Below are 23,308 nucleotides of genomic sequence, written 5' to 3'. Positions count from 1 at the left end.
CTCGGCACAACATCGTGGGCCGAAGGGCCTGTTCTGTGCTGTACTGTTCTATGTTCTATAAGGGACAGTAAAACAATAATCATTCTGGAGGAGCGGGCATCGCTGGCATTTATTGCCCTTCTTTAGTTGCCATGAATAGGGCAGTTTTGTGTGGGACTTGCCAAGTTAATTCAGAGAACGTTCAGCTGTCAGCCTCATTGGGACTGGAATCACCAGGAGGACAGGCTGGTAAAGACAGCAAGTTTAAAGTTTATTTATTCGTCACAAGTGGGCTTACATTAACACTGCAATGAAGTTACTGTGAAAATCCCCTAGTCACCACACTCTGGCGCCTGTTCGGGTAACACTGAGGGAGAATTTAGCACGGCCAATGCACCCTAACCAGCATGTCTTTCGGGATGGTGGGAGGAAACCGGAGCACCCGGAGGAAACCCACACAGACACGGGGAGAAACGTGCAAACTCTGCACAGACTGTGACCCAAGTCGGGAATCGAACCCGGGTCCCTGGCGCTGTGAGGCAGCAGTGCTAACCACTGTGCCGCCGTGCCACCCCCTTCCATAATAGACATGAGCTCGGTCGTTGGATTTTTCTGACAATCTGACAGGTTTTGGGGTCACTTTTACCGGGAGCTACTTTATATTGATCAAGTTTTAAAAAAACAAACACTAGCTTAGAATTCTCAGACAGTCATGGTGGGCATTTGAACCCACATTTTTCCTCTGGATTTGAATACCGCTGCAAAAACAGAGGCGTGCTGTCGAAGCTTTTCATCTTGCACTCATCAGGACAGACACAAGAATGCCAAATTTCAAAGGGAGTAACAATTTATACTCCACGAAAAAAAGGGTGCTGATTGGTCAGCATATCGATTTTGATTGGTTGAGGTATTGCCATGGTGGGTGCGCCAGGGAACTATTGACCCCCCCCTCCCCATGCTTCCATTTAATTAAAAAGGGCAGTGCCTGGACATGTTCCTTTTGCCTGTAGAGGACAGGTCCCTCCATATGAATACACGTAATTTCTAGCAGGCGTAAATGGGCCACATTACGAGCCCGACTGATAATCTTTAATTGCTGCTCTTTGAAATTTGATATTCTTGCATCTGTCCTGTATAATAAAACAGCTATTTGTTCCCTGGATTATCTACAGTCGTCCACCCCAGAACCTTGAGGCCGAAAGCAGTCAACAGAATTGTTTGGAAACTCTGAGGAGCAGGTTGGGTACCTGCCAGCCACCAGAACAAGGAGCTGAACTTCCACAGTTGTGTGATGTTAAATAAAGGTTGGAAGGTTGCTTTGCCAAAAATCAATGGGCAGGATCCCCATAAAACCTTTCCTCAGGAAATAACTAACAGGAAGGAACGATAAAGTGAATTCTGGAGGGCTGTGGCATACCTCACGGGCTGGTTTCTACAGAAGTGAATGCACCTTCAATATTCTTGCCACGTATAGGGGAATTCTTGGGCAGGGAGCACAAAGTTGAACTGAGTTCACAGGCATGAGGAATGATAAACTGCGGTGTTGAGTTAATAGTGCTTTGTTTAACTCTAAAATACAATAAAGTTTGTTTTTATTTGAAAAAGTTGAAATCTAGTGACGTAGTTCTGTCAGTTAATTATGGTCAGTTAATTCTCTATAAATGTTCCTAACAGGGTTGTAATAAATTACAGCGGCCACTACACTTCACTGACTGTAGTGTTTTACAATGTCCTGAGGAAAGGCACTAAAGAAACGCAATTCTTTGTTTCTTTTGGCGACCAGCTGGTTCAGTTCTGAGAGAATTGAGCAGAGATTTCCGTGTCCGTGTGGCTCACTTGTATCCCACGTGGAGCATTTACTGACACAACGTTTAATTTGCTCCCCTTGCCGCAGTACTCACTGAGCTTCCTCTTCTGTTGGCTCTTTGCACCTGGGTTATAGCCCGGGGGATAAACCAGCTCCAGGAACTCCTCTGCCAGCTGTCCGATTCTCCTGTCCATAACATCATTCTTTGGCACTGTGTGGGGAAAAGACGATTTCCCCTATTACGCTCCTCTATCAAAGTCATTTATTTGCACCTCTCCAGCTTCCTCTCCACCCCCCCCCCCCAGCTTCTCCCCCCACGCTCCCTCCAGCCCCGCCCCCCGCCACGGCTCTCCCTCTCCAACCCCCCTTCTCCACCTCTCTACCTTTCCTCCTCCCCCCCAGCACCCCGTCTCCCCTCTGGCTCCCCCAGCTCCCCCTCTGCCCCCCAGCTCCCCCTCTCTGCCCCCCAGCTCCCCCTCTCTGCCCCCCAGCTCCCCCTCTCTGCCCCCCAGCTCCCCCTCTCTGCCCCCCAGCTCAGAATCACAGAATCCTCCAGTGCAGAAGAGGCCTTTCGGCCCATCAAATCTGCATTGATGCATGAAATGCCCTGACCTGCCCACCTAATCCCATTTACCAGCACTTGGCCCATAGCCTTGAATGTTATGACGTGCCAAGTGCTCATCCAGGTACTTTTTAAAGGATGTGAGGCATCCCGCCTCCACCACCCTTCCAGGCAGCGCATTCCAGACCCTCACCACCCTCTGGGTAAAAACCTTTTTCCTCAAATCCCCCCTAAACCTCCCACCCCTCACTTTTAACTTGTGTCCCCTCGTAACTGACCCTTCAACTCAGGGGAACAGCTGCTCCCGATCCATCCTGTCTCATAATCTTGAACACCTCAATCAAGTCGCCCCTCAGTCTTCTCCGCTCCAGAGAAAACAACGCAAGCCAATCCAACCTCTCTTCATAACTTAAATGTTCCGTCCCAGGCAGCATCCTGGTGAATCTCCGCTGCACCCCCTCCAGTTCGTTCACATCCTTCCTATAATGTGGCGACCAGAACCGCACACAGTGCTCCAGCTGTGGCCTCACCAAAGTTCTATACAACTCCATCATGACCTCTCTGCTTTGTGATCTATACCCCGATTGATAAAGGCGAGTGTGCCATATGCCTTTTTCACCACCCTATTAACCTGCCTTTCCACCTTCAGAGATCTATGGACAAACACGCCAAGGTCCCTTTGTTCTTCGGAACTTCCCAGTGTCAGACCTTTCACAGTATACTTCCACCCTCTCCCCACCCCCACTCCCCATCTCCACCCCCCCCCCTCCCCCCAGCTCCCCCTCTCCAACCCTAGGTCCCCCCCTCCCACCCCCCTCCCACCCCCCTCCCCCAGCTCCCCCTCTCTCCCCCCCCCAGCTCCCCCTCTCTCCCCCCCCAGCTCCCCCGCTTCTCCCCCCCAGCTCCCTCTCTTCACCCCCCCCAGCTCCCCCTCTCCCCTCCCAAGCACCCCCTCTCCCCCCTCCCCCCCAGCTCCCCCTCTCCCTCCCCCCCCCTCGCAGCTCCCCCTCTCCCCCCCAGCTCCCTCTCTCTCCTTCCCCAGCACCCCCTCTCTCTTCCCCAGCACCCCCTCTCTCTTCCCCAGCACCCCCTCTCTCTTCCCCAGCACCCCCTCTCTCTTCCCCAGCACCCCCTCTCTCTTCCCCAGCACCCCCTCTCTCTTCCCCAGCACCCCCCCTCTCTTCCCCAGCACCCCCTCTCTCTTCCCCCAGCACCCACTCTCTCTCTCTTCCCCAGCACCCCCTCTCTCTTCCCCAGCACCCCCTCTCTCTTCCCCAGCACCCCCTCTCTCTTCCCCAGCATCCCCTCTCTCTTCCCCCAGCACCCCCTCTCTCTCTTCCCCAGCACCCCCTCTCTCTCGCCCCCACTCCCCTCAGCTGCCCTTCTCCAACACGGTAAGAAGTTTAACAACACCAGGTTAAAGTCCAACAAGTTGATTTGGTAGCAAATGCCACTCGCTTTCGGAGCGCTGCCCCTTCGTCAGCTGGAGCTCAACACCCCCAGCTCCCCCTCCCCGCCAGCTCTCCCTTTCCCTGCCAGCTCCCCCTCTCCCCCCAGCTCCCCCTCTCTCCCCCCTATCTGCTCCTCCCCCCAGCTCTGCCCCCCCCTCCCCTGAGCTCTGCACCCCCCCCCCACCCCACCCCCCCGAGCTCCCTCTTCTTAACAGTGGAGGAATAATACAGCAGCTGGTCTTTTTCCTTCAGCAAGTTTATTCTACATACAGCTCAGTACAGATACAAGCTCCTCTGATTCCCCCACAGTATCTGTTCCTGCTGTGTCCATTTATACTCTTTCAGAGGTTGAGTCAATAACCATCGCCTGTCTTTAATAAGGCAATTACTGTAATTGCCACAGTATGCATTTGCTGATACACTGACTCTCCTCTCCGCATCCCCCAGCTCCCCCACCCTAACCCCCCCCCCACTTTGCCATATTTCTCCCCTCTTCATGCCCCCAGCAACCCCTCTCTGCCCCCCAGGGAGCATTACAACTGGATTCAACAATTACCCAATATTCATACCCGCCCCGGGGCCCTGAATCCAATGGGAAATATTCCCGATATACTGCTCTGTTACAGACTACGTGTGAAAGCTGGGCTTTTTTCGTCTTTACAATCACTATCTTATCATAATCACTATCATTCCTTATCATCATCAAGGACCCCACGCACCTCGGACATTCTCTCTTCCACCTTCTTCTGTCGGGAAAAAGTCTGAGGTCACGTACCAACCGACTCAAGAACAGCTTCTTCCCTGCTGCTGTCAGACTTTTGAACGGACCGACCTCGCATTAAGTTGATCTTTCTCGACACCCTAGCTATGACTGTAACACTACATTCTGCACTCTCTCCTTTCCTTCTCTATGAATGGTATGCTTTGTCTGTATAGTGCGCAAGAAACAATACTTTTCACTGTATGTTAATACATGTGACAATAATAAATCAAATCAAATCAAATTAATTCCTTTTGCTGCTGGGCAGTGGGTACGAGCTGTACAGCAGGATACTCACGTGTCAAATCTTCAACTTCTTCCGGTTCCTTCAAATCGAGGGCCAGTGCCTCCAGATTACGGAAATGCCGCTGAATAACCGGATTCTCAAAGCTCTCAGGCCTAATCCAGAGGGATAGAAATGGTCACCATTTTATTTTAAGGAGAATTTGCAGAAATTTCCTGTTCATCTGCACTGGGGAAATCATAGAAATCCTACAGTGCAGGAGGAGGCCATTCAGCCCATCGAGTCTGCACCGACAACAATCCCACCCCAGGTCCTATCCCCGTAACCCAATGTATTTACCCCGCTAGTCCCTCTAATCTACACATCTGGGTCACTGAGGGGCAATTTAGCACGGCCAATCCCGCACACCTTTCAGACTGTGGGAGGAACCCGGAGGAAACCCATGCAGACACGGGGAGAACGTGCAGACTCTCCGCACAGACAGTGATCCTCTAATGGCGCAGAAAGTATCGCTGGAACCTCTGACTGACCTGTATTTAAACCGGAGCTTCTGCACCACTGATTTCATCTTCTTGATCTGATCCTCGCTGGCCACTCGCTTCTCCGTAAAGCCGATCTTCCTGACATCGTCGGCGTAAGGCAAATAAATCAGGTGGAATCCTGATGGGAAAACGACGGAAAGGTTTTGTTTGTACCAGGAATCGGTGAGCATTTCACACGCCCACTCTGCCCGACTCAGGAGTTGCGTTTGATGGGATGACCTGGGATGAACATTCGCGTTTTTGCAGAAATCAGGTCAAAGCTACGACTAGTAAAGTTTTAAAGTTTAAAGTTTCAAAGTTTATTTTATTAGTGTCACAAGTAGGTTTACATTAACACTGCAATGAAGTTACTGTGAAAATCCCCGAGTCACCACACTCCTGTTCGGGTACACAGAGGGAGAATTTAGCACGGCCAACGCACCCTAACCAGCACGTCTTTCAGACTGTGGGAGGAAACCGGGGCACCCGGAGGAAACCCACGCAGACACGGGGAGAACGTGCAGACTCCGCACAGACAGTGACCCAAGCTGGGAATTGACCCAGGTCCCTGGGTGCGTGCGTGAGTGGTGATTGCAGCTCTGTGGGGTGTTTGGATTCTTCGCGTACTTCAATGCTTTTCAGACGTGACAGAAAACTGCGGTCCCCACATCCCTCGGAGGTGGATGTTAACGACCCTGTTTTGAAGAGCAGCAGGGGAGTTTTCCCTGGTGTCTCGGCCAGTATTCATCCCTCAATCAACATCGCTTAAAAAACTCTGCCTATCGTCAGGTTACTGTTCCCAGGGAGGAAACCACAAGTGAAGACCCACGTCTAAAATCACTGCACTGCCAATGTAATGCAGGGCTACAGCGATGGTAAATGATTCATTGAATGACACTGCATAGAAGCCATTCAGCCCATCATGGCTATACTGGCTCTTTGAAAGAGCTTATCCAATGCGTCTCAAGAGCCTTCTCTTTCCCCCAGCCCTGCAATCTTTTCCCCTTTATAGATTGGATCAATTTACTCTCAGCAGTTATTATGTAATCTTCAATTTTCATCCACCCACTGTAACATGTATCCGCTGTAACTCTGAACTATAGAAATCTGAAGTTAGTTCATCTGAGTCCAAGCCCAGGCTGTGGTGCTATCTTTCTCTTACGTTGATCTTTCCCTACACCCCTAGCTATGACTGTAACACTACATTCTGCACTCTCTCCTTTCCTTCTCTATGAACGGTATGTTTTGTCTGCATAGCGCGCAAGAAACAATACTTTTTACTGTATACTAATAAACATGACAATCATAAATCAAATCAAATATCTGGTTTCAGTTCCTCTCTGCATTGGAGCTGCACACAATCAGCCAGGCTCCACTGTGTGTATATATGTGTGTGTACGTGCGGTGCGCGCATACGTGCGGTGCATGCGTGTACGTGCGGTGCGCACATACGTGTGGTGTGCATGCGTACGTGTGGTGCGTGCGTACATGTGGTGCGTGCGTACGTGTGGTGCGTGTGTGTACGTGAGATGTGTGTAAATGTGTGCTATGTGTGTATGTGTGGTGTGTGTGTGCACATGTGGTGTGTGTATACACGTGGTATGTGGTGTGTGTGTGGGGAAGGTGAGTGGGGGTAGGATAGGCAACAGCTACGATGCCCTCCATAGACAAATAGTGTGTGAATAATTATCATATGTGGTCAGGCAGAAAAGGTGCCGGAGATTCAGTGGTACTGGTGTGACCATAACTCAGTCAGAAAGGAGAGACAAATCAAGTGTACTCACCCAGTCAGTGAGCGATCCGAGAGAGACAGTGTCACTGACCTGGAGGGATGGTCTGCACTTTCTGATCATCCAGCGCCTCCTCCTGTGGGACCAATGCCACAAATCGGGGTGGGGTGTTCCTCCGGGGAGTGTAGCGGCAAACAGCATACACGTCCTTCTCCAGGCACTTGGTGAGCAGTGCGCTGAATGAAGTGGTGCTTCCTGTTGGGAATGTGAAACATAAACACAGCTCAGAACAATAAGCACCTGGCACCAGGGCTGGCCCAAAGGCTGCTGGAAAGGACCAGGGGGGCTGACCTCTCTGAGCTGCTTAGCAAGTGGCAACGATAAAGTCAAATTGTTACTTCATCCCCTATAACACGATAGAATTCTTCATCGAGGTGGACAGTCAGGTAGTTGATTTTGAGACTAGGGTCCTGAATCTTAATAAAGGAAACTACGATGAATATGAGGCACAAGTTGGCTTTGACAGATTGGGAAATGTTATTTAAGGGGACGATGGTGGATCGGCAACGGCAAACATTCAAGGAATGATTATTTAATCCAGTCTGGCACAAAAATAAAACTGGAAAGGTGGCCAAACCAAGGCTTACAAGGGAAATTAGAGATAGTTAAAGGTCCAAGGGAGAGGCATACAAATGATCCAGAAAAACTGTAGACCTGAGGATTGGGACAGTTTATAATTCAGCAAAGGGACTAATTAATAAGGGGAAAATAGAGTACGAGAGTAAGCTTGCGGGGAACATAAACATTGACTGTAAAAGTTTCTATTAGGTGTGTGAGGTGAAAAAGATTGTTAACGACAAACTAGGTCCTTTACAGTCAGAAACAGGGGAATTTATAATGGGGAACAAAGAAATGGCTGACCAACTAAATACATACTCTGGTTCTGTCTTCACAAAGGAGGACACAAATAACGTACCAGAAAAGTTGGGGAACACAGGGTCTAGGGAGAGGGAGGAACTGAAGGAAATTAATATTAGTAGAGAAATGGTGTTGGGGAAATTGAGTTTGAAGGCTGATAAATCCCCAGGGCCCGATAATCTACACCCCGGAGTACTTAAGGAAATGGTCTGAGAAAAAGTGGGTATATTGGTATTCATCTTCCAAGGTTCTATAGCCTTTGGAACAGTTCCTATGGATTGGAGGGTAGCTAATGTAACCCCACTATTTAAAAAGGGAGGCAGAGAGAGAACAGGGAATTATAGACCAGTCAGCCTGACGTCGGTAGTGGGGGAGGATTTAATAGCAGAGCACTTGGTAAACAGCGGCTGGACAGGACAGAGTCAGATGGATTTACACGAGGGGAATCATGCTTGACAAATCTACTGGAATTCTTCAAGGATGTAACTAGTAGAGTTGATGAGGGGCAGCCAGTGGATGTGGTTTATTTGGACTTTCAGATAAGGTCCCACATAAGAGATCAGTGTGTAAAATTAAAGTGCATGGGATTGGGTAGTGTATTGAGATGGATAGAAAACTGGTTGGCAGGCAGGAAACAAAGAGTAGGAAATAAACAGGTCTTTTTCCAAATGGCAGGCAGTGATTAGTGGGGTACCGCAGGGATCAGTGCTGGGGCCCCAGCTATTCACTACATATAAATTAATGATTTAAATGAGAGAACTAAATGTAATATCTCCAAATCTGCAGATGACACAAAGCTGGGTGAGCTGTGAGGAAGATGGAGAGATGCTTCAGTGTGATGTGGACAAGTTGAGTGAGTGGGCAAATGAACAGCAGATGCAGTATAATTTGGAGAAATGTGAGGTTATCCACTTTGGTAGCAAAAACGGAAGGCAGATTACTATCTGAAAGGCCATAAATTAGGAGAAAGGAATGTGAAATGAGACCTGGGTGTCCTCATGCACCAGTCGCTGAAGTTAAGCATTCAGGTGCAGCAGGCGGTGAAAAAGGCAAATGGAATGTTGGCCTTCATAGCGAGAGGATTTGAGTACGGGGCAGGGGTGTCTGGTTGCATATATATGGGGCCTTGGTGGGACCACACCTGGAATATTGCGTGCAGCTTTTGTCTCCTTATCTGAGGAAGGACGTTCTTGCTGTAGAGCGGAGGTTTACCAGGCTGATTCCTTGGATGGTGGGACTGACTCCCAAGGTGAGATTGAGTCGGTTAGGATTATATTCACCAGAGTTCAGAAGAATGAGGGTGGGGGGGGAATCTCATAGAAACCCGTGTCTGCGTGGGTTTCCTCCGGGTGCTCCGGTTTCCTCCCATAATCCGAAAGACGTGCATTGGCCATGCTAAATTCTCCCTCGGTGTACCTAAACAGGCGCCAGAGTGTGGCAACTCAGGGATTTTTTGGGGCGGCGGACAGAACCATGGATCACAATTTAAGAATACAGGCTAAATCATTTAGGACAGAGATGAGGAAAAATGTCTTCACCCAGAGGGTGGTGAATATGTGGAATTCGCTACCACAGAAAGTAATTGAGGCCAAAATATTGAATGTTTTCAAGATGCAGTTAGATATAGCACTTGGTTGGGGCAAAGAGGATAAAAAGATATGGGGGGGAAGATGGGAACAGAATATCGAAAAGGATGATCAGCCATGATCATAATGAATGATGGAGCAGACTCGAAGGGCTGAATGGCCTCCTCCTGCTCCTATTTTCTATGTTTCTAACCAGGGTAATAGGATTCAGCATCTGACTCCTCGATTCAAAGTGTGAGAAATCGTTGGCGTGATCTATGATCCAGAGCAGTGGAGAGAACACATTAACGCCATTCAGTATGTAACCGCATGCTGTAATGAGAGGAAGTGGACCAGTTACAATGAGCTCAAATTCATCTTCTCATCTCTTAAGATATAATAATGCTCAGGTAGCATCAAACAATCAGTGATACAGCTCCCAAGGATAGGGGATACTCTTCAGGGTATTCTAGGCTAGTGGTATTCTATGCAGGGTTTTCTAGCGTAGTTATATTTTATACAGAGTATTTTGGGGTAGTGGTATTCTATACAGGGTATTCTAGGGTAGAGGTATTCTATTGAGGGTATTCTAGGGCAGGGGTATTCTATACAGGGTATTCGCGGGTAGCGGTATTCTATACGGGGTATTCTAGGGTAGAGGTATTCTATATGGGGTATTCTAGGGTAGAGGTATTCTATACGAGGTATTCTAGGGTAGAGGTATTCTATATGGGGTATTCTAGGATAGAGATATTCTAGACAGGGTATTTTAGGGTAGAGATATTCTATACGGCGTATCCTAGGATAGAGGTATTCTATACGGGGTATTTTAGGATAGAGGTATTCTCGACAGGGTATTCTAGGATAGAGGTATTCTATTCAGGGTATTTTAGGATAGAGGTATTCTCGACAGGGTATTCTAGGATAGAGGGATTCTAGACAGGGCATTCTAGGGTAGAGGGATTCTAGAGTAGGGGTATTCTATACAGGGTATTTTAGGATAGTGGTATTCTATACAGGGTATTCTGGGATAGAGGGATTCTATACAGGGTATTCTAGGATAGAGGTATTCTATTCAGGGTACTTTAGGATAGAAGGATTCTAGACAGGGTATTCTAGGATAGAGAGATTCTAGAGTAGGGGTATTCTACACAGGGTATTTTAGGATAGTGTTATTCTATACAGGGTATTCGAGGGTAGAGGGATTCTGGAGGAGGGGTATTCTATACAGGGTATTTTAGGATAGTGGTATTCTATACAGGGTATTCTAGGGTAGAGGGATTCGAGAGGAGGGGTATTCTATCTGATAACATATTTGCATCTGCTCTATATTACATTGTAAATATATAAAATGTCACTCTCTCTCTCTCCAGTAGGATTCCTTCATGCTGGAACATTAGCTCCTAACGTTTTAACACTTCTAGCTGCCACTGCAGGGTTTCCCATCATTATCTGCATGAATCTGTCTTGTGAACCATCAGCTAACTGAGGAGAAGGGGGATGAAGTTTGGACCCTGTGCTCTATAAATACCCTGGGTAGAGCCATGCCCACTTGGCCAAAGGGCAGCAGTAACAGCGGCTGAGGGTTACCTGTTATCAGCGTCTCATCTGGGTAAATGAACTGTGGGGATCTGATGTGGTGGTGCTTCTTTAAGAGTGACAATGGCTTGAAACCAATGAGAACCAAGCCTGGGCCATCAAATCTCTTCAATTCCTCGGTTTCCTCTTTCTCCAGAACAATCTGCCTCTGTCCATAAACCTGGGAACCAAAAAGAACAAGAACAGGTTTAAATTATATGAAAGAGCAACATCTTCCGAGGTACTCGCCCACTGACCCTCCCAAAGCCTGTCCACCATCTACAAGGCACAAGTCAGGAGTGATGGAGTACTCTCCACTTGCAGCTCCAGCAACACTCATGAAGCTTGACACCATCCAGGACAAAACAGCCCGCTTGACTGGCACTCCTTCTACAAGCATTCACTTCCTCCACCACGGACACATTGGCAGCCGTGTGTACCATCGATAAGATGCACTGCAGGAACTGACCAAGGTTCCTTCAATAGCTCCTTCCAAATGCACAACTACTTCCATCGAGAAGGGCCAGGGCAGCAGATACCTGGGAACACCATCACCTACAAGTTCCCCTCCAAGCCACTCACTATCCTGACTTGGAAATATATTGGCTGTTCCTTCACTGTCGCTTGGTCAAAATCCCTGAACTCCCTCCCTAACAGCACAGTGGGTGTACCTACACCACATGCACTGTAGCGTTTCAAGAAGGAAGCTCACCATCACCTTCTCAAGGGCAACTGGGGATGGGCAATCATAGAATCCCTGCAGTGCAGAAGGAGGCCATTCATCCCATTGAGTTTGTACCGACCACAATCCCACCCAGCCCCTATCCCTGTAGTCCCATGTATCTATCCTGATAGTGCCCCTGACACTAAGGAGCAATTTATCATGGCCAATCAACCTAACCCGCACATCTTTGGAGTGTGGGAGGAAACCGGAGCACCCGGAGGAAACCCACGCAGACACAGGGAGAACGTGCAGACTCCACACAGACAGTGACCCAAGCCGGGAATCGAACCCGGGTCCCTGGAGCTGAGGCACCAGTGCTAACCGCCGTGCCGCCCTAACGATCCTCTTCTGGATTAGGTCACACTGTGTGATATGAGTGATCACCGTCATGAGTAACACAGCCTCTGTGTTATTTTGTTAAAGAACACAGAGGCTCAAGCACGCTCTGTTCATTAGGCTGGACATATTTTGTGGAATAATCCATCAATATAGATGGTCATGTAACCACATCAAGCAGATAAACTCAATGAAGTGAAAGCAAAATTCTATGGACGCTGGAAATCTGAAATAAAAACAGAGAATGCTGGAAAAGCTCAGCAGGTGCACGGAGAGAGAAGCAGAGTTAACATTTCGGGTCCGTATGCCTCTTCTTCAAAGAGCTAATCCAGTGAAGGTGTGACTGAAAAATGGAAAGTTAATCTCGGTATAAAAAGAGCAAAGGGATGGAAGACTCTTCCCACTGGCTGTCTGGATTATGATGGTACAAAATATTCAGGACATTGGAAGAAGGGTGATGCGTATCCCAGAAACGGGGCGGTAGGGTGACACAGTGTTTAGCACTGCTGCTTCACAGCGCCAGGGACGCGAGTTTGATTCCCAGCTTGGGTCACTGTCTGTGTGGAGTCAGCACGTTCTCCCCCGTGTCTGTGTGGGTTTCCTCCGGGTGCTCCGGTTTCCTCCCACAGTCCGAATGACGTGCTGGTTAGGGTGCATTGGCTGTGCTAAATTCTCCCTCAGTGTTACCCGAACAGGCGCCGGAGTGTGGCGACTAGGGGATTTTCACAGTAACTTCACTGCAGTGTTAATGTCAGCCTTACTTGTGACACTAATAAATAAACTTTTAACTTTAAACAGGTAACCAGTTAAAGACAGAGCAGAAAATAAAAATGATACCTCGTACTGATCCTTATTTTAAAATAAAAAAGCAAGTTACAGGGAGGGAATCAGTTTGTGAAAGGGATGCAGAGAGTCAAATGTAAGTAGAAAGATTCCTACATTACAGCAGTGGCTAAACTTCGAAACCAATGCTGAACAAGGAGACAGGTTGTCGAAGTTTTTTGTCTTGCACTCATCAGGACAAACCCCAGAAGGTCAAATTTCAAACAATTGTGACAATTTATACCACAGGAGAAAAGGGTGTTGATTGGTTGACAAGTCGACTCTGATTGGCCGAGGTCTTGCCATGGAGAAAGCAATGGGGAGCTCTCGGCTCCTCAAGCTGCCAGATAATTCAAAACAGGTGCAAGGCTTGGGCATATTCCTTTTGTCTGCAGGAAAGTTCAGAAGTACTTCATTGGCTGTGAAGTGCTTTGGGCCATCTTGAAGTTGTGGAAGGCGCTATTTTAATTAATACAAGTTCTTTTTCTCTTTATTTACTCATCTCATTACCATTCTATCTTTGCCTTGCACCATTATCTCTTCTGTTATTTAATCTCTGCTGCCTCCCCTTTCACTCTTTCCAGCCCTCCATGCATACCTTCCTTCTGTACCTGTTTGAACCCTGTGGCATGTCTAACGTGGGCTAGTTGTAAAGAAAAGTCATCGACCTAAAACATTAACTCTTGTTTCTCTCTGTACAGTACGCACAAGGGATACAATAACAGGGGAGTTATATTCCTGGATGAGTAATTCAGAGGTTTTGACTAATGATAGAATCAGAGAATCCCTACAGTGCAGAAGGAGGCCGTTCAGCCCATCAAGTCTGCACCGACCACAATCCCACCCAGGCCCTATCCCCATAACCCTATGCATTTACTCTAGCTAGTCCCCCTGATACTAAAGGGGCAATTTAGCATGGCCAATCCACCTAACCCGCACATCTTTGGACTGTGGGAGGAAACCAGAGCACCCGGAGGAAACCCATGCAGACACGGGGAGAACGTGGAAACTCCAGATAGACAGTGACCCAAACCAGGAATCGAACCCGGGTCCCTGGCGCTGTGAGTCAGCAGTGCTAACCTACTGTGCCACCATGCCATCGATCTAGAGGCACGAGTTCAAACCACACCACAGCAACTGGAGGAGAAAAAGAGAAGATGCTGGAAAATCTCAGCAGGTTTGGCAGCATCTGTGAATAGAGAAAAGATGTGGAGATGCCGGCGTTGGACTGGGGTAAGTACAGTAAGAAGTCTCACAACACCAGGTTAAAGTCCAACAGGTTTATTTGGTAGCAAATACCATTAGCTTTCGGAGCACAGCTCCTTCGTCAGATGGAGTGGTTATCTGTTCTCAAACAGTGCAAACAGACACAGAAATCAAATTACAGAATACTGATTAGAATGCGAATCTCTACAGCCAGCCAGGTCTTAAATGTACAGACAATGTGGGTGGAGGGAGCATTCAACACAGGTTAAAGAGATGTGTATTGTCTCCAGACAGAACAGCTGGTGAAATTCTGCAAGCCCAGGAGGCAAGCTGTGGGGGTTACTGATAATGTGACATAAATCCAACATCCCGGTTTAGGCCGTCCTCATGTGTGCGGAACTTGGCTATCAGTTTCTGCTCAGCGACTCTGCGCTGTCGTGTGTCGTGAAGGCCGCCTTGGAGAACGCTTACCTGAAGATCCAAGACTGAATGCCCGTGACTGCTGAAGTGCTCCCCCACAGGAAGAGAACAGTCTTGCCTGGTGATTGTCGAGCGGTGTTCATTCATCCATTGTCGTAGCGTCTGCATGGTTTCCCCAATGTACCATGCCTCGGGACATCCTTTCTTGCAGCGTATCAGGTAGACAACGTTGGCCGAGTTGCAAGAGTAGGTACCGTGTACCTGGAAGATGGTGTTCTCACGTGAGATGATGGCATCCGTGTCGATGATCCGGCACGTCTTGCAGAGGTTGCTGTGGCAGGGTTGTGTGGTGTCGTGGTCACTGTTCTCCTGAAGGCTGGGTAGTTTGCTGCGGACAATGGTCTGTTTGAGGTTGCGTGGTTGTTTGAAGGCAAGAAGTGGGGGTGTGGGGATGGCCTTGGCGAGATGTTCGTCTTCATCAATGACATGTTGAAGGCTCCGGAGGAGATGCCGTAGCTTCTCCGCTCCGGGGAAGTACTGGACGACGAAGGGTACTCTGTCTGTCCCGTGTTTGTCTTCTGAGGAGGTCGGTGCGGTTTTTCGCTGTGGCGCGTCGGAACTGTTGATCGATGAGTCGAGCGCCATATACTGTTCTTATGAGGGCATCTTTCAGCGTCTGGAGGTGTCTGTTGCGATCATCCTCATCCGAGCAGATCCTGTGTATTCGGAGGGCTTGTCCGTAGGGGATGGCTTCTTTTACGTGTTTAGGGTGGAAGCTGGAGAAGTGGAGCATCATGAGGTTAACCGTGGGCTTGCGGTACAGTGAGGTGCTGAGGTGACCGTCCTTAATGGAGATGCGTGTGTCCAAGAATGCAACCGATTCCAGAGAGTAGTCCATGGTGAGTCTGATGGTGGGATGGAACTTGTTGATGTCATCATATAGTTGTTTCAGTGATTGTTCACCATGACTCCAAAGGAAGAAAATGTCATCGATGTATCTAGTGTATAGCATCGGTTGAAGGTCCTGTGCGGTGAAGAAGTCTTGTTCGAACCTGTGCATGAAGATGTTGGCATATTGAGGTGCGAATTTTGTCCCCATGGCTGTTCCGTGTGTCTGGATGAAGAACTGGTTGTTGAAGGTGAAGATATTGTGGTCCAGGATGAAGCGGATGAGTTGTAAAATTGCATCTGGAAACTGGCAGTTGACGGCATTGAGTACTGAGGCCGTTGCAGCAATGCCATCATCGTGGGGGATGCTGGTGTAGAGTGCCGAGACATCCATTGTGACGAGGAGTGCTCCTGGTTCAACTGCTCCATGTGTGTTGAGTTTCTGTAGGAAGTCCGTAGTGTCGCGACAAAAGCTGGGGGTTCTTTGTACAATGGGTTTCAAGATGCCCTCGACATAGCCGGAGAGGTTCTCGCACAGGGTTCCGTTTCCTGAAACGATGGGACGGCCGGGTGTATTTGCTTTGTGTATTTTTGGGAGGCAGTAGAGATCTCCAACTTGTGGAGTACGTGGGATGAGAGCACGGAGGGTGCTCTGAAGGTCCAGATCAAAGGTTTTGATCAGAGTGTTGAGTTGACGGGTGTGTTCTTTGACGGATCTGTGGGTAACTGTCTGTAGTGTTCCTCGTTGTTCAGTTGTCGGTACACTTCTTTGCAGTAATCCGTTCTGTTCAGTATGACGATGGCCCCTTTGTCTGCTGGTTTGATGACAATGTTGCGGTTGGTCTTGAGAGCGTGGATGGCGTTGCGTTGTGCTTGGGTGATGTTCGGTGCTGTCTTGTGAGTGCGGCTGATGAATTTGGTGTTGACGCACCTCCTGATGGCTTGGGCATACATGTCAAGTCGACGGCAGCGGCCTTCCGGAGGAGTCCAATTCGACTCTTTCCTCTTCGGTTGCACTGCGGGTCTCTCTGTCTGCTGTTCCGGTTCATTAGCTGTCTCATTGTGTTCGCTGTTGGCCTCTTGGGGTTTGTGGAAGAACTCCCGCAGCCTCATTCGCCTGATGAATTCCTCTGTGTCCGCTGCGAGACTGATGGGGTCTATTTTGGTAGTGGGGCAAAAGTTGAGCCCTCGGCTGAGAACTTCGATTTCATCTGGCTGAAGTGTGTCGTCCGATAAGTTGACAATGGACTTCCCTGCAGTGGTGCTGTTTTCTACTGTGGTACCGGGGGGGGCTTGGTTGCTGCTGCTGGTGATGCCGAGTTTCTCAAGTTTCCTGTTCTTGGTGTGCATGTAGATGGTGTAGTTCCTTTGTCTCGTCTGCTTGGCAGAGTTTCGCAGCTGGTCTGCATCCTGAGCGCAAGTTGAGACTATGGATTCGATCTTGGTTTCCAGGCTGCGGCGTTTGCTGTAAAGTTGGTGTATGAGGTGTTTGAGGAGGGTGAGAGAGGTGCGACGGCACAGTCTCTCAGCGTAGTCCGTGTTATAGGTTGACCTGAGTGGGTTCGTGATCCGTAGTCCTTTCGGTATCTTGTCTGCTTTCTTGCATGTTTGTAGAAACTTGATGTCTGTGTCGATATGCGCGATCTTCTTGGAGATCCTCTCCACTTGGAACCGGCAGTTTGCGGCGTTGATGGTAGTCATGATGTGGAGATGCCGGCGTTGGACTGGGGTAAGCACAGTAAGAAGAGAAAAGAGCCCACGTTTCAAGTCTGGATGACCCTTCGCCAGAGCTGTATAATAAAGGGGAAATTAGTCTGTGATCCTGAAATTACCCGATTGTTGTTAAAAACCCATCTGGTTCATTAATGCTCTTTAGAGAAGGAAATCTGCCGTCCTTACCCGGTCTGGCCTGTCTGAGGATCCAGAACTGCATGGCTGACTCTCAACTACCCTCTGATTGACTTAGAAAGCCACTCAGTTGTGTCAAAAGTCACGATGAAACTGCATTGTGGATGTGCCTTCACACCGCAGAGTGCAGCAGTTTTAGACAAAGCCTCATCATCGCCTTCTCGAGGGCAATTAGGGATGCACAATAACTCACATCTCGTTCATGAATTAAGAAAGAGCATTTTCTGTTTGTATTTCAGATTACCAGCATCCGCAGTGTTTTGCCTTTGGTCAGGCAGGAGTTGACGTTTTAATTCAGCACGGTATAGGTTCACCGTCCTTTACCTGGGCCTTCTTGGTGTCGCTGGGCAGGAGCAGACTGCCCGTCTCCCCGTTAAACCAGCGGGTTTAGGTTTTGACGGGCTCGTTGCTTTCTCGGTACAGGCGGGCGGCACTGGGTTTCCTGGCACTCCGCATGAGATTGTAAACTCCGACTGAAAGTTCCACGCCTTCTCCCAGCTTCAGGTTCAGCCTGGCCAAAACAAAACAAAAAAAAACAGGACATCAAATACAAGCGGCACCGGAACAGAGAGTTTAACAGGGGCTGAAACACAAAGACATTCTGATGCACATTAAGCGGTTGAAGAAGGCGGCAGTTTAGGGATGGGGGGCGGTGGGGTTTAAGCCAAGGTCCTGACGACTTGGTCAGTTGGATGTAAAAGATCCCACAGCATCACATGGAGGATGGCACGGTGGCACAGTGGTTAGCACTGCTGCTTCACAGCTCCAGGGACCTGGGTTCGATTCCCGGCTTGGGTCACTGTCTGTGTGGAGTTTGCACATTCTCCTCGTATCTGCGTGGGTTTCCTCCGGGTGCTCCGGTTTCCTCCCACAGTCCAAAGATGTGCGGGTTAGGTTGATTGGCCATGCTAAAAATTGCCCTTAGTGTCCTGAGATGCGTAGGTTAGAGGGAGTAGTGGGTAAATATGTAGGGATATGGGGGTAGGGCCTGGGTGGGATTGTGGTCGGTGCAGACTCGATGGGCCGAATAGCCTCTTTCTGATTCATTTTGGTAGGAAGAATGCATAGGACACAATATAAAATAAAACAAACAATTCTAAAGTGGGTGCTGGAGCAGAGAGACCTGGGTGTATATGTGCATAAATCACTGAAGGTGGCAGGACAAGTTGAGAAAGTGGATAAAAAGGCACATGGGATCTTGGTCTTTATAAATAACAGCACAGAGTACAACAGCAAGGGAGTGAAAATGAATTTTTACAAAACACTGGTCCAGCATCAACTGGAGTATTGCGTCCAATTCTGGAGATTGCAATTTAGGAAAGATATGACGGCTTCAGAAAAGGTCCAGGTGGTTCCAGGGATGAGGGACTTCAGTTATGTGGATAGATTGGAGAAGTTGGAACTGTTTTCCTTGGAAAAGTTCAAAATCACGAGGGATCTGGACAGAGTCAAGAGGGAGAAACTGTTCCCATTGGTGGAAAGATCAAGAACCAGAGGACCAATGCACCTAACCAGCACATCTTTCCAGAGGAAACTGGAGCACCTGGAGGAAACCCACACAGACACGGGGAGAATGTGCAGACTCCGCACAGTCACCCAAGCCGAGAGTCAAACACGGATCCCTGGCGCTGTGAGGCAGTAGTGCTAACCACTGTGCCACCCTATATAACATCTGGGTGAAGCACTGGCGAGGCTATGGTTTCAGGTCAGGATTAGAATGATCAAAACGTGCGCAGTGTGTTGTACTTAAACATAATAAATAGGAACAGGAATGCTCCACCATTCAATGAGATCACGGCTGATTTGATTGTGGCCTTAACTCCACTTCCCTGCCTGTTTCTCTCTCCTATCAAAAACCCGTCTCATCAGCCTCGAATGTTCTTATTATCGACAGGTGTACAGCATGTTAGAATCGTAGAATCCTACAGTGCAGAAGGAGGCCATTTGGCCCATCAGGTCAAAGGTAGGGCTCTGAAGACTGTGGAGGAACAGAGAGATCTTGGGGTCCATATCCACAGATCTCTGAAGGTTGCCTCTCAAGTGGATAGAGCTGTGAAGAAGGCCTATAGTGTGTTAGCGTTTATTAACAGGGGGTTGGAGTTTAAGAGCCGTGGGGTTATGCTGCAACTGTACAGGACCTTGGTGAGACCACATTTGGAATATTGTGTGCAGTTCTGGTCACCTCACTATAAGAAGGATGTGGAAGCGCTGGAAAGAGTGCAAAGGAGATTTACCAGGATGCTGCCTGGTTTGGGGGGTAGGTCTTATGAGGAAAGGTTGAGGGAGCTAGGGTTGTTCTCTCTGGAGTGGAGGAGGTTGAGGGGAGACTTAATAGAGGTTTATAAAATGATGAAGGGGATAGATAGAGTGAACGTTCAAAGACTATTTCCTCGGGTGGATGGAGCTAATACAAGGGGGCATAACTATAGGGTTCATGGTGGGAGATATAGGAAGGATGTCCGAGGTAGGTTCTTTACGCAGAGAGTCGTTGTGGTGTGGAATGGACTGCCTGCAGTGATAGTGGAGTCAGACACTTTAGGAACATTTAAACAGTTATTGGATAGGCACATGGAGCACACCAGGATGATAGGGAGTGGGATAGCTTGATCTTGGTTTCAGATAAAGCTCGGCACAACATCATGGGCCGAAGGGCCTGTTCTGTGCTGTACTGTTCTATGTTCTATCAAGTCTGCTCTGACCACAATCCCACCAGGCCCTATCCCCATGCATTTACCCTAGCTAGCCCCCCTGACACTGAGGTGCAATTTAGCATGGACAATACATCTAACTCGCACATCTTTGGACTGTGGGAGGAAACCAGAGGACCCAGAGGAAACCTACACAGACACGGGGGGAATGTGCAAACTCTACACAGACAGTGACCAAAGCCGGGAATTGAACCCAGGTCCCTGGCGCTGTGAGGCAGCAGTGCTAACCACTGTGCCACCGTGCCGTTGTAAACCTCGGGTTCACATTTGACCTACCTTCGTTTTCCTCTGCTTCCTCTGGATCCTCCTCATCTTCATTCCAAAAGTGTGACTGCCAATCCGCCATATCTGCTGTGGAGGAAGTGCCAACTCCCCTGTCAGGTAGAAGTACAAGGGACACCTCCCTGCATTATCCCCATCTCCTTTGGCACCCAAAGTCCTATTGATTTCTGCCTGGACTATGCTCATCGAGTGAGCATCCACAGTCCACAGTGGGGTGGAGCATTCCAAAGGGAGATGTACGGCTCATCCAGTGCTGGCCTCACTGTGGTTGATTAATTTTCTCCAGGCAAAGGGTATTAACAGATTCAAGGTAGGTGACCCAGATCAGTCATGAATTAGCTGAATGATGGAACAGACTCGAGGGACCGAATGGCCTCCTCCTAGGTGGAAAGTGAGACTTGGTGTTGGGAAATGTGCCCAATATAAGTCTCTTTTAAATTACACATCTGGATTTTAAATGTTTGGAATGATATACAACAGAGAAGAGCAATGGGAGAAGAAATATAAGGTAGTATTAAAGCAGCAGTTATTGAAATGTGTTCCCCTGGAGGGAGCTGTCCCTTTAAGAGGAGAATATGGCACTTTAAGAGTGCAGTAAGAAGTCTCACAACACCAGGTTAAAGTCCAACAGGTTTATTTGGTCGCAAAAGCCACTAGCTTTCGGAGCGCTGCTCCTGCATCAGGTGAGTGGGAGTTCTGTTCACAAACAGGGTGTATAAAGACACAAACTCAATTTACAAAATAATGGTTGGAATGCGAGTCTTTACAGGTAATCAAGTCTCAAAGATACAGACAATGTGAGTGGAGGGAGGGTTAAGCACAGGTTAAAGAGATGTATATTGTCTCCAGACAGGACAGTTAGTGAGATTTTGCAAGCCCAGGCAAGTCATGGATTACAGATAGTGTGACATGAACCCAAGATCCTGGTTGAGGCCGTCCTCATGTGTGCGGAACTTGGCTATCAGTCTCTGCTCAGAGACTCTGCGCTGTCGCATGTCGTGAAGGCTGCCTTGGAGAACGCTTACTCGAAGATCAGAGGCCGAATGCCCGTGACTGCTGAAGTGTTCCCCAACAGGAAGAGAACACTCTTGCCTGGTGATTGTCGAGCGGTGTTCATTCATCTGTTGGCATAGCGTCTGCATGGTCTCCCCAATGTACCATGTCTCGGGGCATCCTTTCCTGCAGTGTATGGAGGTAGACAACGTTGGTCGGGTTGCAAGTGTATGTACCGTGTACCTGGTGGATGGTGCTCTCACGTGAGATGATGGCATCCATGTCAATGATCCGGCACGTCTTGCAGAGGTTGCTGTGGCAGGGTTGTGTGGTGTCGTGGTCACTGTTCTCCTGAAGGCTGGGTAGTTTGCTGCGGACAATGGTCTGTTTGTGGTTGTGCGGTTGTTTGAAGGCAAGAAGTGGGGGTGTGGGGATGGCCTTGGTGAGATGTTTGTCTTCATCAATGACATGTTGAAGGCTCTGGAGAAGATGTCATAGCTTCTCTGCTCCGGCGAAGTACTGGATGATGAAGGGTACTTTGTCTGCCGTGTCCCGTGTTTGTCTTCTGAGGAGGTTGGTGCGATTTTTCACTGTGGCGCATTGGAACTATCGATCGATGAGTCGAGCGCCATATCCTGTTCTTATGAGGGCATCTTTCAGCGTCTGGAGGTGTCTGTTGCGATCCTCCTCATCTGAGCAGATCCTGTGTATACGGAGGGCTTGTCCATAGGGGATGGCTTCGTTAACGTGTTTAGGGTGGAAGCTGGAGAAGTGGAGCATCGTGAGGTTATCTGTGGGCTTGCGGTACAGTGAGGTGCTGAGGTGACCGTCCTTGATGGAGATGCGTATGTTCAAGAATGCAACTGATTCTGGAGAGTAGTCCATGGTGAGTCTGATGGTGGGATGGAACTTGTTGATGTCATCATATAGTTGTTTCAGTGATTGTTCACCATGAGTCTAAAGGAAGAAAATGTCATCGATGTATCTAGTGTATAGCATCAGTTGAAGGACCTGTGCGGTGAAGAGGTCCACTTCACCAGGCAAGAGTGTTCTCTTCCTGTTGGGGAACACTTCAGCGGTCACGGGCATTCAGCCTCTGATCTTCGGGTAAGCGCTCTCCAAGATGGCCTTCACGACAACGCAGAGTCGCTGAGCAGAGAGTGATAGCCATGTTCCACACACATGCGGACGGCCTCAACCGGGATCTTGGGTTCATGTCACACTACCTGTAACCCCCATGGCTTGCAAAATCTCACTAACTGTCCTGTCTGGAGACAATACACATCTCTTTAACCTGTGCTTAACGCTCTCTCCACTCACAATGTCTGTACCTTTAAGATTACCTGTAAAGACTCACATCCCAACCATTATTCTGTAAATTGAGTTTGAGTCTTTATATGCCCTGTTTGTGAGGAGATCTCCCACTCACCTGACGAAGGAGCAGCGCTCCGAAAGCTAGTGGCGTTTGCTACCAAATAAACCTGTTGGACTTTAACCTGGTGTTGTTAGACTCCTTACTGTGTTTACCCCAGTCCAACGCCGGCACCTCCACATCATCAATAACCAGGGCATAGATTTAAGTTAAGGGGCAGGTTGTTTAAAAGAGATGTGAGGAAAAGCTTTTTCACCCAGAGGCTGGTGGGAATTTAGAGCTGACTGCCTGAAAGGGTGGTAAAGGCAGGAACCCTCAGAAGAAGCATTTAGATGAGCACACGAAACACCATAGAATGCAAGGCTACAAATCAAGTGCTGGAAAATAGGATTAGAATAGATAAGTGTTTGATGGCCAGCGTGGAAACAATGAGCCAAAGGGCCTCTTTCTGTGCTGTAAAACTCTATGTCTCTATGACTGTATGTATGTAAAGTGATCACTGAGTGTGTGGGTGAGGGCACTCAAGGTGGTGCA

General features: G+C 48.6%; 1 protein-coding gene and 1 long non-coding RNA gene across 2 annotated transcripts in view; both read right to left on the bottom strand.

Moving 5' to 3' along the window:
- Positions 1-5,344: 5,344 nt before the first annotated feature.
- On the bottom strand, positions 5,345-17,900 carry LOC144487149 (uncharacterized). The gene is made up of 4 exons (XR_013496373.1): positions 17,744-17,900; positions 11,128-11,296; positions 7,148-7,309; positions 5,345-5,463 (listed from the first exon to the last, which is right to left on the bottom strand). It is a non-coding gene; the product is annotated as an uncharacterized LOC144487149 (long non-coding RNA).
- Positions 15,928-23,308, bottom strand: part of LOC144487148 (uncharacterized) — a 26,726-nt gene continuing 19,345 nt past the window's right edge. The window contains exon 2 of the mRNA XM_078205209.1: positions 15,928-17,301. Coding sequence (XP_078061335.1) covers positions 16,190-17,212 — 1,023 coding nt within the window. The 5' untranslated portion in view covers positions 17,213-17,301 and the 3' untranslated portion in view covers positions 15,928-16,189. The remainder of the gene's footprint in view (positions 17,302-23,308) is intronic.

The sequence above is a fragment of the Mustelus asterias genome, unplaced genomic scaffold, assembly GCF_964213995.1.
Source record: "Mustelus asterias unplaced genomic scaffold, sMusAst1.hap1.1 HAP1_SCAFFOLD_619, whole genome shotgun sequence".
Taxonomy (NCBI): Eukaryota; Metazoa; Chordata; class Chondrichthyes; order Carcharhiniformes; family Triakidae; genus Mustelus; species Mustelus asterias.
Note: the sequence above shows the minus strand (reverse complement) of the source record. Positions and strands in the feature narration are given on the sequence as shown.